The sequence below is a fragment of the Oreochromis aureus genome, linkage group 17 (genome assembly GCF_013358895.1).
Source record: "Oreochromis aureus strain Israel breed Guangdong linkage group 17, ZZ_aureus, whole genome shotgun sequence".
Classification (NCBI taxonomy): Eukaryota; Metazoa; Chordata; class Actinopteri; order Cichliformes; family Cichlidae; genus Oreochromis; species Oreochromis aureus.
Window position 1 is genome coordinate 13,748,165 of NC_052958.1, and position 13,928 is coordinate 13,762,092.

The 13,928-nt window shown below is 39.4% G+C and overlaps 2 protein-coding genes across 6 annotated transcripts; both read left to right on the forward strand.

Annotated features, from left to right (window-relative positions):
* Positions 1-295: 295 nt before the first annotated feature.
* si:ch211-244b2.3 (uncharacterized protein LOC557230 homolog) lies at positions 296-10,068 on the forward strand. 4 transcript variants are annotated; one of them, XM_031758606.2, is made up of 13 exons: positions 307-326; positions 3,388-3,410; positions 3,513-3,552; positions 4,365-4,494; positions 5,082-5,226; positions 5,307-5,427; positions 5,511-5,589; positions 5,777-5,888; positions 6,173-6,278; positions 6,375-6,456; positions 6,673-6,736; positions 8,004-8,112; positions 8,220-10,068. In XM_031758606.2, the coding sequence occupies exons 1-13, from the start codon at positions 314-316 to the stop codon at positions 8,279-8,281; spliced, it is 1,086 nt and encodes a 361-aa protein (XP_031614466.2). In that variant the 5' UTR covers positions 307-313; the 3' UTR covers positions 8,282-10,068. The 4 variants fall into 4 exon arrangements, with proteins under 4 accessions (XP_039456527.1, XP_039456529.1, XP_031614466.2 ...); XM_039600592.1 differs by lacking the exon at positions 307-326 and adding an exon at positions 2,935-3,285; XM_039600593.1 differs by lacking the exon at positions 3,388-3,410 and having other exon boundaries at positions 296-326.
* A 403-nt stretch (positions 10,069-10,471) lies between these two features.
* Positions 10,472-13,913, forward strand: LOC116335727 (zinc finger CCCH-type antiviral protein 1-like). 2 transcript variants are annotated; one of them, XM_039601001.1, is made up of 10 exons: positions 10,481-10,513; positions 10,601-10,620; positions 10,702-10,741; positions 11,017-11,146; positions 11,576-11,720; positions 11,808-11,916; positions 12,000-12,078; positions 12,217-12,316; positions 13,076-13,181; positions 13,411-13,913. In XM_039601001.1, exons 1-10 carry the CDS (start codon positions 10,483-10,485, stop codon positions 13,467-13,469), a joined length of 819 nt encoding a protein of 272 aa, XP_039456935.1. In that variant the 5' UTR covers positions 10,481-10,482; the 3' UTR covers positions 13,470-13,913. The 2 variants fall into 2 exon arrangements, with proteins under 2 accessions (XP_039456934.1, XP_039456935.1); XM_039601000.1 differs by having other exon boundaries at positions 10,472-10,620.
* The last annotated feature ends 15 nt before the right edge of the window (positions 13,914-13,928 follow it).

The window sequence follows — 13,928 nt, forward strand, 5'->3', positions numbered from 1 at the left end:
TTTACACACACCTGAACCTCATTAGTCTCTACCATTGAAAAATGGGTTAGACCAAACAATATGATCTAAACAAAAAACAGGAATAAGATTATGCATCTAACCGACAAACTCATTTACACAGCTAAATGGTTTGAAAGGTAAAACACTGCATATAATACAACTCAAAATGTTACTTTAAAGAAAATAAACAATGCTATACACAATGAAAACCCCTTCATTTGGTTGCACCCTGTGATGCAAACAATGACATCATGACCCTATATAAACAGGAAGTACCGGGGCGGCCCCTCCCACACATATAGAACCTGAACAAATGGACAAACATGGTAAGTATAACCAAAGCAACGTAACAAATAATAATTTATTAGAAATTTACCTGTAAATAGAAGAAAATTCAAATGGCCTGATGGTTAGTAGTATTTGCTTTAAAACCATATGCATGGATGTAATGGATGTAATTAATGCTACCACAAACAAACCTGGGATAGTATGTAAAGCAAAGTTACACCAGCAGTGTCTAAATTAAAGCATTATGGCCAACTGTACAAAAACAAAACAAGAGATTAATTATCAATATGATTAAGGGACAAATGGTAAATGCGTTCAAGTCTAACCACTTCGTCACAATTTCATAACATAACATCTGTATGTATACAGAATAGGAACTGACCTCACAGCCCATGGTTCCTTTAATTGTGCTAGTTTCAGTCATTGTGCAAATGTACCGTTTATAAGGTTGGGGAAACCTGCAGTCAGCTGAGACTGAAGAAGTCACTTGGATGCATGACGAAACGTTTCACCCACTGAAAACGCAACGTCCAGATGCACAGAATCAGCCTTTTGGAACTGACATATTGAGCCGGGGGTGTGACATATGAATGGGAGATGTTACATATGACGGCACTCACACATAACTAAGGGCACATGATGCATGATATTTTCAGGCATGAAGGAAAGCTTTTAAAATTCCAAAAATGTGTGTTAGTATAAAAAAAACCCTCCATGTGTCGGTTGCCGCTGAATTTTTGGCATTTAACGTGAGGTGAATGTAGCTACACCCAGACTCTCTGCACTCAGTCAACACTCCCCTATCAGGTTTTCCCAGCCTGACGTAAAGCAAATGTTAGGACACTGGGATATCTTCAGGCAAAGCGAGCAGCAGGCAAACACTTACAGATTTTGTCTGGGAAGGTAAGACAACTCCTAAGCCACTGAAAAATAAGGGAGGGGGCAAAACTCAGAGGGTGGGGTGTTGTGAGAGAAGAGATGAGCAGCAGTGGGCTGACAGAGTAAGGAAGTGAAACAGCGAAGTCTCATGCACACTTAATTGATTAGCAAGGTAAATAGCAACTGGATGGAGAGGCGCTGTTCCATAACAGTCATGTTAATTAAACAGCATCACAATATGAAAGAGTCAAAGAACTCAGTCTTTCTGAATTTCTTCAACAACCAGTGCAGAGCCTGTTTGGGAACTTTCTCATATCTTAACTTTGTAAAGCAATGGGAATATTTTAAAGGACTGAATGCTTTAGGACCTGCGTACATTTCTGATGTGTCTGCACATAGATGATGGAAATCACTGGTGTTCCTGTTAATCTTTGCCACATTAAGTTGCAGATAGTTTTGTTCACACTAAATAACAGTGTTTTCTACTCTTCCTCATAACATTGTAGGCCACAGGGAAGTACAAAAGGGTAATTTTGCGGTGAACTGTTCCTTTTAGGGATGCACCGATACCGATACTGGTATCGGGTATCGGGGCCGATACTGTAAAATGCGCGCGTACTCGTACTCGTAAAAGTTAACCGATACCATGAACCGATACTAATGTAGCCCGGATGGGAATTTGGGAGTAGATACTCATAATTCCCATGGACTTGAACGCCACGGTAACATAAGGTGTTCACAGTTATGTGATGTAACTGTACCCTGAATTTAATTTGCCCTGTAATATGTCACAAGGTAAATACAGGTAATTAATTAGAGCAATCAAACTGTTATGTTAATCATAAAGTATTAATGTATGGTATGTAACTCTGAAGGAGTTAAAATATTGTTCAGAGTTCTAATTTTCTGGAGGCCCGTGAAGGTAGCATATAACGGGACCTGTGTATCTGTTGCAATGGAGGAGGAGAAGAGAACGGCATGGAGAGATGCACGAGGTTAGCTGAGCCAAAGTGAGAGACTCCGCTAGTTTTACTGAGGTTAACTAGCACAAAAGAGTGTGTGACTAGAAAGCTAACCGTGTGGGAGCTTCGCAACAGAGTGTGGGTGAAGTGACTTTTGTTTCAACGGTAGCACCACCGTGAAATCTGTGTTTCCAGCTAAGACCATCGAGGCTAAAGGCTAGCCGGACTGCTTGGCTGCGCCACGGCGGCAGCCGCTATGGACTGTCGGAGAGCTGGACAGTGACGGGCTAACGTGCTGTAGCAGAGACAGCATCGGGTCTGCAGGGAGTGGATTTAGTGTGGGACTGGTGAACGGCGACCTACCGAGCAACGGAACTGTAAGTCAGACTTTTGTGCTCTTACTAAGGAGAAGAGGATTTTTCTCCATCGTCCGGCGTGAGCAGCAAACAGGCCTGCAACAAGTGTGAATGTGAGTGTGTGTGGGGCCCATGTGTGAATATTGTATGTTTAGTGGAGTTATATAACCTGTTTTGGAGTGTGTATTAGTGAGTCACTTACCAAAAGGTGATAACATAAGTTGAGTTGTTTAATATAATTTGAAAGGGAATTATTTCATTTATACAGTGTATTTCATTTGGTTAAGGAATTGGAATATCATTTGAGTTTAAAAAAGGGATGTGTTGTACAGTATTTGTCTCTGCCCTTACGTTCAGTAAACGTTTCGTTTGTGTTAAAGAGTTGTCTGGGGTCGTTTCTTTACTACTGGTTAAGTTTAACTTGTGTGTGGTAGAAGTATCGGATTTTGTACTCGGTATCGGCAAGTACTCAGATCTAAGTATCGGTATCGGATCGGTTTGAAAAAATTGGTATCGTTGCATCCCTAGTTCCTTTAATACCATGAAAGAGCAACTCTACAGTCATCTGATGGCATCACTGTGCTTTAATTTATGTCGCTGTGAAAAGAAACCAAACCACTGGAATCAGCTTTAGTGCACCCTCTCCAGAGACAGCCTTAGGGAAGCGTCATTATCGGTACTTTAGCTCCACCTAGCATTTCCTATCTACACGCTAAACTGCATTAGCTGCAGCCCAGAAACGAAAGTGTAAGCCATCCGTTTCAGTGAAACTATCCGCCGACTTCGGTCCTCGATCGCAAGTAAATACAGCGATTTAACGAAACTATTTATTTAAGTTTTAATCAGGAAGTGGCTTTTTAAGACTGACTGATTGTGTTTTTTCTGCTTTCATTCTGTCACAGTGGATTTTTATTATGAGATGACGGTAAGTGTGTGTGCGCTATGTGGAGGGGTTTGACAGGGTCTGGGGAAAAAACGGTAAAGGCGAGCTTGTGATCATGGCATCATTTCTATTAATTGCTTCCAGGATGATAATGAGGAGGAGCAGTATCCCCAGAACACCCCAGGTCTGTTTGACGTGACAGTTTACTGTACTGCCTCTATCACTATAAGCCCATAGTTTAGAACACAGAAGACACAGTAAAATGAGAACATGTAGCATTTTAAGAACAAAAAAATGTCTAATTTTGAATTTAATGGCACTGACACATCTCAAAAGTTGGGATAAGGCCATGCTCTCCGCTGTGTGGCATCTCCTCTTCCTTTAACAACAGTCTGTAAACAACGAGCTGAGTCCTGATAACAACCCAGACTGTCCGTTTGTTCTTTAGGCTGATATTTTCTAGAAAGAATTTTAAATTTTGACTAGTTTGATCACAGAACAGTTCTCCACTTTGCCTCAGCCTAAGAATCATGGTCACTTTGCATGATAGAGCTTTAACCTGCATGTATGAATGGTGGGGTGATCTCTGAAAGTGTTTCTGAGCCCACTCAGCGCCTTCAGTAACAGCCTGTTTTTAATGCAGTGCTGTCTGAGGATGGCTCGTGGGCATCCCACACTGATTTTTGACTTGCATACAGAGATTTCTCTAGATTCGTGTTACTGACATGTTGCCATTTAAAGTAATTAATTGCAAAATGTTCCTCCAGCAGTTTTCTTTCTTTTTAGTACTACTAAATTTTCCTTTTGTTGCCCTTATTCAAAATGTTTGAAATGTGTTGGTGTCTTCAAATTCAAAATGAGCTAATATTGCTATTTAAACGGTACATATTCTGTTTTTAAACACTTCCTTTTTCTCATAGACCAATATCTTATTGTGAGTAAGATATTGGTTTATGAGCTCACTGCATTCTGTCTAACATATCTTTATTTCCACAGTCAATGGGAAGTATTATGAGTGGCAGCTGTCAGTTGGCCATCAGTGGCTGAAAATTGAAAATGACCATGTGATTGAGACCCACTACTGCCACCCAGGAGCCAAGGGAATCAGTATCAATACAAGCCATGGGTCAGTGTGTTGTGACTATATCTGATAGTATCAGCAACTTTAACAAAGTGAGAGTTGGTCAGGGAATGGAAAGTGTCAGATGCCATTTGAAATTTTACAAGGGTAAACAAAAGCTCAGTTTTTCAGCTATTATAAATTAACTTTTTACTGTAGGGTGGAACAGCCTTTGAAACAGTCCACTGAAATCCTGTACGCCTACAAAAAATAGAAAGGGTTCAGTCAAGTCGAATGAAATGGATCAGCTGATGTCATTGACAGCAAACACAACGTCAGCCCACATCACTGGAAGATATCAGTTCTTCTATGCATCCTAAAGTTGCTTTAGCCTGCACATATGCAAGCCACTTTGGAACCCCTCCTCAACAAGGCAGTTTACGCCATGCAATGCCATTAGGTCAAATATAAACTTTTGACCACAGAGGTCTTGTCTATAGAAAAAAATATTATTTTATCAACAATAAGTGTTGATACAGATACACAGATTTTGTGTCAGGACAATGGAAAATAAATTATTGCATCAATAATCTTTTTTAAAAGGAGCACATTCAGAGAAGTACACTTTTCATTTTAATCTTTTGTTTCCACAGGGTGGTGTTCATAGATTTTGATACGTTACAGGCTAATAATCCAGGTATAAAGGTGCAGAGACTAAGCTTCCTTCCTCGGGGGCAGACGGAAGACATAGGCTGGTACTTCAGGGATGACCAGCTGTGGTGTGAATATGGAACCCAGGTGAGGAAAATTGCAGGAATTAACTCCTTAAATTCACTTGAAGGTTTTCTTTGAGTATTCCTTGTCATCCTCCTCTTCAGGGTTCCAACACGCTGTCATCATCAGTCAGCAGTAGAGATGTTGAACAGCAGTTTACCACGAACCCTCAGGGAACCTTCAGATTTACAGTGGGCCATACACCCTACTTGATCGATTTCTCCAGTATGTGGTATTTATAGTGATTTGTTATTGCGAGCTTGCTCTTTTATTCAGCTATGTAAATGTGTTTTCATTTCACTTTGTAGCCATGACGCAGAGAAACCTCATCACAGGCTTACAAAGGAGGCTGCGCAGGCGTCCAAAATTGTCGTCCAACACTGGAGCGTAAGACTTTTCTTTCTTTTATTCCTGTAGTTTAGACAGTCTTTGTACACTGAGCAAGCTTAGTCTACAGAGATGTCAGTAAGAAAAGTATCAAAAATCCCTAGAGAATAAATAAAAAGTTTCTGAAGAAGGCTAACGGATGTCACGGGAAAAGAACATGTATGATAATCATTTCTTGTCTCTGCAGAGTTAGCTTGACCTCAGCCCTGCCTACAACTTCCTCCTCGCAGACCGGTGTTGTGGGCTACAGGTGGGAATTCATGGGAGTCGGAGAGCAATGGACAGAATACCAAGCACATGTAAGTAGGTCATCCAAAAACTGCATGGAAAAATTTTAAAGACTCACACTAAGCTGCATAGTAGGATCAAAGATATGCAAGTGTCCTTACCTCGGCAAAGGAGGTTATGCTTTTGGTAACATTTACATGGCACGTGTGCGGATGTCTGTAAACAGCTTGAAAAGTTTTAATTAATTCTGATAAAACTTTGTAGGAGTGGAGAGTGGGGTCATGTTAACAATCCATTAAAATCTGTAGAACCAATTTTAGCACCAATAACTGCTTTCTATATGTGGTGTGTGCAGATATGTTCATTTGACAGCGCCGCTATTGAGAGACAGTACCAGCTGAACAAACAGGGCACACTGAACTTTAAGATTAACAGATATTCATACACACTGGACTTTTCAGGTATTGTACACACTTCAGAACTGCTCAAACGATTCATGCTTTTTTTAAAGCAAATTATATGGCCACTGAAACATTATCTTCATTAATTTATTATAGGTATGTACCAAGTCAATAACAAGTTTGGAACAAGAAGATCAGTTAGAAGGACTCCTATATATGGTGTTCAGCACAACATCAGGTAAGGAGAAACATTTGGCTTAGTGACCACATATCTCTTATTTTGTGCTAATTAATAAAATGAATTAGCTTAAATATTATATTTTGAGGACATTTACTGATGTTAACACTAAAAGATTGACTAATGTTAAGTTTGATTTGCCTCAAACATACCACACATGCACAAAAACATGTATATGCTGTGAATGAATGAATTCCAAATCTTTTGTTTTTTTAGTTCAGGCCCTCAGGCACAATGGCAGTTCCTAGATATGGATGGATCATGGAAAGATTATTCCAAAGTAAGCCACGACTTTCTTTTTATTCATGTGTAGATAGTGCTCTAGAAAATCCTATATAGTACATTTAGTGCATTCCATCCATCCGTCCAGCTGTCCATCCATCTTCTGCCAGGTCTGGGTCATGGGGCAGAGGTGCTCAGACTCACCTCTCCTCGGCCCCCCCTTAGTTGGACATGCCCAAAACACCTTACCTAGGAGTCATCAAAGAGGAGTTCTTGTCAGATGCCCAAACCACTGTAGCTGGATTTTTTGTAGCCTATACTCTGAGTCCCACCTGAATGTCTAAGCTCATCAATTTATCTCTAAGGGAGAACCCATTCACCCTTCAAAGAAGCTCATTTTGCCCCTGTAACTCCGAACTAATTACCTTACCCAGAGCTTGTGGCCATAGGTGAGAGTAAGAATGTAGAGTGCTTTCACACTCCACTCTTCGTTTAATGCTGGTCAATTCACAGATTGGTACAGCATCTGCAACCTACTGGCTGTGCCCAGAAATTCTATTCATAAAAAACAGAATCAATGACGAAGGACAGCCCTGGCACGGTCAAGCTTCCTCTGGGAATGAGATTGTGTTAGTGCGGGCTCTCATTTTGATTGTACCACAATACTCTATACTCCCAAAGCACTCCTAAAAATGCCCTTTTTAGATCCACAAAACACATCTAGAGTTGCTGGGCAAATTCCCACACACCTTAAAATTCCTTGGTGTCTTTTTCTGGTAGAGGGAAAGTACCACTCCAGTCTGCCAGTACAGAATTGGGAAGTGTGTCAAGCAAGAGAGCCCCATAACATCCAGAGCTTTTTGAGAAACTTGGGGCCTCGTCCCTTAAAAGCTTCATGTGCCTCAATTAACAGAACCCCAGTGCCATGAACCATAGTGACTTCTCATCCTGGTCCCAGACTCTTGTTACTTTACAAAAGGTCATCAGTGGGATTCAGGAAAATTTCAAACTACTCCTTCCACTACCCCGCAATATCTTCAGCTGTGGTCAGCACTCCATCTCTGCTGCCTCCCCCTCCCAAGTTGTCTGACTGTGTATATGTATAATATAATATAATTATGGCTATTCATCTATAATATTTTTGTTGAGATGTTGTAGGTTTTGGAGTTAATTACAACCTGAAACACATACAATCCCTAGCACAGTTTACACACTTTAACATGGAATTATGGTAATTTGAGCAAAGTATTGCGTGACCTAACCAGAATTGAACAACATTGCCTGATTGTGTTTTCTCTGATGTGTTGTTGCTCTGTGTTATTCAGGGAATATGCAGCACATCCAGTCAGGAGATTGAGTTCCAGTACAAACTGAACCCATCAGGAACTATGACATTTTCCACCAGGAACTTTAGCTATGAGTTAAGCTTCTCAGGTGAGCAGCAAACATAATCAGAAACCTTTAAAGTTAAAAGCCATATTCAAAGATCTGTATAATTCTATATATGAAGTCCTGACTAATACACCTTTTGTCTTTTATAGCCATGACTCAGAGAAACCTGAGGACAGGCACAACCAGAACGGTGAGAAGACTTAATCAGTGACTGAGTGGACAACAGATTTGTAGGTCGGGGGTCAACTTAATGATGATCCTACCAGTTGTGTCACTCCCCACCTCAGGTTGGCTCTCATGTCACAAGCTGCCTCCTCCCTTTCTGCCTTTAACTAAACAAGAGGTGATCGACATTTACTGAAGACATGTTGTTTTCAATGGAAGCGTTTTTTTGTTTTTTGTTTTTTTTTTTACATTTAAGATGACACTACATCTAGTGTTAAGCAGTAAAATGTATTTCCTTTACCAGTTTTCTACATTTCTTGGATTAGGGCCGGTTTTAGCTTATTCCATATTTAAATAAGTGGAATCGTTTACAAATAAATCAGTGGGAGGAAAAAAACTTCAGTTAACTTTATGCCTTTTGTTAACTTAACTATGGTTTCATAAAATGCGTCATGCCTTAGTAAATCTTCAAATATTCACAAGTTCTTGTAATGACTGGAATTTTTAAACGTTTCCCTTTTTTATCCTTTATCCTTAGCATGCATGTTTTTTAAGAATTTATTAAAAGTGCCTTTTAATCAGTGCACTTTGGCTTGTGTTTACTTTCCTTAATTGAGGTTCCTTACATTTACATTCCAAAATCTAAATTGGTGTTTTAAAGTCCTCAAAGAAATAACCACCATATATGGTGTACAGATGTACATATGTACAAATCTTCAACCTAAGAGACCAGCACTGTGACACATAAAACAAAGCCTGTATTACACATACAGGACAGCAGTTGTATACAAATAATCTTGTAGAAGAATAAGCTTTCAGTTTCTCCTTTGAGCTTCTGCTAGGATGCATCCACATGTTGATCTAAGGATAACAAACGTCTACTTGAAGACATTTTTACTCTTGCATGGGAAAAATGGGGAAATAAACAGAACATAAAGATTCAGTTGAACAATTAAGACTCCCATTAGTAGCATTTTATACAAAAAAAAGGTAATGTAATAAAAGATAACACATTTCAAATTGTTAGCAACAATCATCATCTGGGGAATCACAGTGTGACAAAGGTCATTACAAAAATGCTTGTCACATAGCATTCTGTAATAACTTTTCCTCAGATATTTTATATTCCATGTTTGTTTTTGGTGTTTATAGGGATGGCTCATTAGCTGTTTACATATTTGCAGGAACATATCAATTTAAGGAAGCAGGAAAGACCAGAAAACCAACACAGAATACAGCCTTTGTGCATTAGCATAGTAATAGTATATCCTAATTTAAATTATGTAAATGTTGTAGTGCAGGGGTGTGAAACTTGCAGCCATCCCTACTTACAGCCCGTATGTTGATCTGAAGAAATATAATGCAATTTGTCCCTTGAAATTACTTTTTTTTTGTTAGGGAGGATTTGCGGGAAAAAACTGCGTTCACGTTTGCAGTTTTGTCTTGTTATACAATACTTGAAATTTAAATTAAAAAAAAAAACACTGCCTTTTGGAAATATTTGTGGGTGTTTTCTTGTTTCTTTTAAAGTGGCCCTCCAATGAGATGACAGTGCCAGCAGTGGCCCGCAGCTTAAGTTTGAGACCCCTGTTGTAGTGTGTTGCAATGTTAGAATATAAAGCGTCTCCAGAAGGCTGTTGCTGTATAAATGAAACAAAAATACTTTCTGTTCATCTATAAACTTTTATGTTGAGAAAAAGAATACATCTACAATGTGATGAACCTTACATTGCCTTATTCTATTTTACTGTGGGAGTTTTTTTAAATTCCATTCTATTTCTATTACAAGGATACTCAATTCTGCACTTTAATAAAGAAATGCCCTAAAAGTTACTGTTTTTGTTGTTTTTGTTTTATTCACGAACCCATACAGAGTCTTCCCCTCTCTCCATTCTACCACCGTTATAGCTACAATGACTACACAGTGCATCACATTTATTTATTCAAGGGTCCTTTATCTCTGTTCTTGCTAATAAAGACTCAGTTGTAGGGCAATGTCATGTTTCCTCCACGCAAACGGACATCTATGAAGGCACTTTGCCCTCTCAGACTGGCACATACAAGGCTCTCTAAAGGGTAATTGCAGGTAACTAAGACAGCAATAACAGAGCATTAGTACGTCTTCCTCATAGACAATTTAGGGAAATTTTATCTCTATCTGAATCATATGGACCAACCAAACCCTAGTCCACACACTGGATGAACTTTAGCCCAGAAGCAGATAGTGAAAGCAGTTGTTTGTGTGGAATGGCACGTTTAGGTCTATCTTCGATCATAAGTAAGTAAACCGGTGTTTAACAAAGTTATCTAATTACATTTTAATCAACAATGCAGAGAGAGGTGATTTTCTTTTTTGTTTTCACAGGTGGTTTTTCTGAGTTGAGGGTAAGTGTGCTGTATCAGTCTAAGCAGTGGAAAAAAGGGGATAAAAAGGTTTTGACCACAATATGTTTATTGTTATTCTAGATTAATGAAGGAGCAAAGGTCTATTTGCAGGAAACCATAGGTCTGTATGACACATTTACACGCATACATTTGTTTACATAGGACTGTCTTTTAGTCCTTTGACTAAAGGACCGTTGATTTTTGATCTCATCTGACTGTGACTTAAAAAGACTTAAAAAGAACAATATGGCTAAAATAACAACTAACCGTAAAAATAAATACAACACTGTTTCTGACTAAACACACTACACACAAAGCTTAGCCTGTATTTGCTCATAAACACCTATTAATAAGTGGAGTGTGTACGATAACATGATTTTTGCTTATGTTTCACAGTCAACAGGAAGTATTATGAGTGGCAGCTGTCAGTTGGCCATCAGTGGCTGAAAATTGAAAACGACCATGTGATTGAGACCCACTACTGCCACCCAGGAGCCAAGGGAATCGGTATCAATACATGCCATGGGTCAGTGTGTTGTGATCATATCTGATAGGATCAGCAGCTTTACGAAACTGAAAGTGAGCATGTCATTGGTTAGAAAAGGACCTTAAAGTATTTATATGGAACTTTTTACTGGGGGGTGAAACAACCTTTAGAACAGTGTTATAGAGTTCAGTAAAGCCATAAAATCAGCAGATCAGCTGATCTCAGTGCCAGCCCACATTACTGGAGCATACCACTTCCTCGTCCATGCATCCAGTATGCAAGCTGCGTTTGACCCGCCCACCTTAGCTCCTCCTTTTGAGGGTTTCCCCTTTGTTATATGATGTAAGGAAATGTAAAGGTGGGGAAGTCACAGAACATCATGTCAAATATAAACTACTACCACCCATGTTGTTTACAACATTAACAAGCTTCACACAGATGACTGGATTTTGTGTTGTCTTTCAACAGGAAGGTGTTCATAGATTTTGATAGGTTACAGACGAATGACCCAGGAATGAAGGTGCGGAGACTAAGCTTCCTTCCTCAGGGACAGACGGAGGACATAGGCTGGTACTTCAGAGATGGTCAAGTGTGGCGTGAATATGGATCCCAGGTGAGGAAAAAAAATTATAAATAAACTCACATTGAGTTTACGTGAAGGTTTGATCCCTTGAGTGTTCCATGTCATCCTCCTCTTCAGGGTTTAAGCATGTTGTCGCCATCAGTCAGCAGCAGAGAAGTTGAACGACAGTTCACCCTGAACCCTCAGGGAACCTTTGCATTTTCAGGCTACATGATCGATTTCTCAAGTATGTGGCATTTACAGTGATGTGTTCTTGCTTGCTCTTTTATACAGTTACATTTTTATTTATTTATTTGGTTCATTTTGTAGACATGACCGAGTTCCACGCCTTTACAGGATCTTATAGGAGGGTGCGCAGGCGTCCAAAATTTACATCCAACACTGGAGTGTAAGACTTTTTTTTCCCGCTGTCAGACTGCAAAGTCTTTGCAAGCTGAGTAAAAATAAAGACTTTAATCCACAGAGATGTCAGTAAGGAAAGCAAAACTTCTGTATGATTGTGTATATTCATTTCTTCTCACTGCAGACTTGGCTCCACTTCAGCCCTGCCCACAGCCGCCTCCTCTCAGACCTACAGGTGGGAATTAATAGGAGATTGCCCAAATTGGACAGAACACCAAGCACGTGTGAGTAGGTCGTCCAAACATTTCATGTTGTTTTAGCAGAAATGTGATGCACTTAGTGTGGACTTGAAAGATAATTAGCTGTAATTGCTTGGGTTCCCTCAGACCTGGCATGTCCACCACATCCAGGGGCCAATCATGGCCCTAGGTCAGATTTTATATGTATTTATAGCCCTCCACTGCAAACAGAATTAATAAAGTGTAATTCCTCTTCCCATCTCATGGGCGTGAGTGTTTTATACACTCATGCAATACATACAAAAATTAGTCAGATTTAAAATTAACCTGAGGTGATGATATTCAGCAGCTTCACTGAAGTTTCAGGTGTTCCAAACAGCTTGATCTTATTTTTTATTTCACCCTCCATATGTGAGAGAAAAGTAGAAAGGTGAGAAGGATTGTTGGCCCCTGGGTGATTTTCCATTAATAAATATGGAACTCTTGGGAAAAACGTTTGGACACCATTCTTTCTAATAATGTGTAACTCCTTCAGTTATTGTGACTGTAAAGATATCTATAATTACTCTATTGTTCAACAGGCTAATAGATGAAATCAGTAAACACTTTCCTGATATGTTTATGGTCTCAGTAGGTTCAAGCCCTACTTATTTCTCGTAAATTATGGTCCTGTTTAGAGAAAAACAGATTTTGCTTTGTCTTAAAATTTTTGACGTTTAATCTTTGCCCCACTGAATTTACACTAAATGGACAAAGTGCATTTCTCTCTTTATTTGTGTTTCTTTCGATATGTGGCGTGTGCAGACATGTTTATTTGACAGCAGTGGTACTGAGAGACAGTACCAGTTGAACCAACGGGGCACACTACACTTCAAGATGAACAGATCCTCCTACACGCTGGGCTTTTCAGGTATTGTACACACTTCAGAACTGCTCCTCTGTTAAACCAAACAATTCATGCTTTTTTAAAGCAAATTACTGCCTCCTTACACACTGATTACCGATTAAGAATTTGACTAGTTATTCTTTCTTGATAAGACACCTGCGTAAAAGCTGAATTTATATAGAAGTGTATATGCTTTGAATGTTTATAGTTTAAATCTACAGTCTTGACTAATACACCTTGTCTTTTATAACAGTAACTCAGATAAACCTGAGCACGGGCACAACCAGAGCGGTGAGACGACTTAATCGGTGACTGAGCAGACAACAGATTTGTAGGTCGGGGGTCAACTTAATGTTGATCCTACCAGTTGTGTCACTGCCCACCTCAGGTTGACTCTCACGTCACAAGCTGCCTCCTCCCTTCCTGCCCTCTTCACCTCAACAGGCTGATCAACATTTATTTATCCCTCCTCTGAAGTCATTTTGTTTTCATTGCAAGTTTGAATTTTTATCAAGCTACGCTAACATGCAGAGATGCAGTAAATTAAGCCATGTACGAGTTTTCTACATGGCCGGGTTGAGCACTTGTGATAGTGGCTAATGTAGCCTATTCCATATTAAATAAGTGGAATCATTTACTGATATATCATTGGAGAAAAACCCTTAGTTCATTTGCTTATTTCATGTCATCCTAATTGTCTACAAGCTGTGCATGTAACTCTTTTTAAGAATTTATTAAAACTTCCTTTAGCTTGTGCTTCTTCTCCTTAAT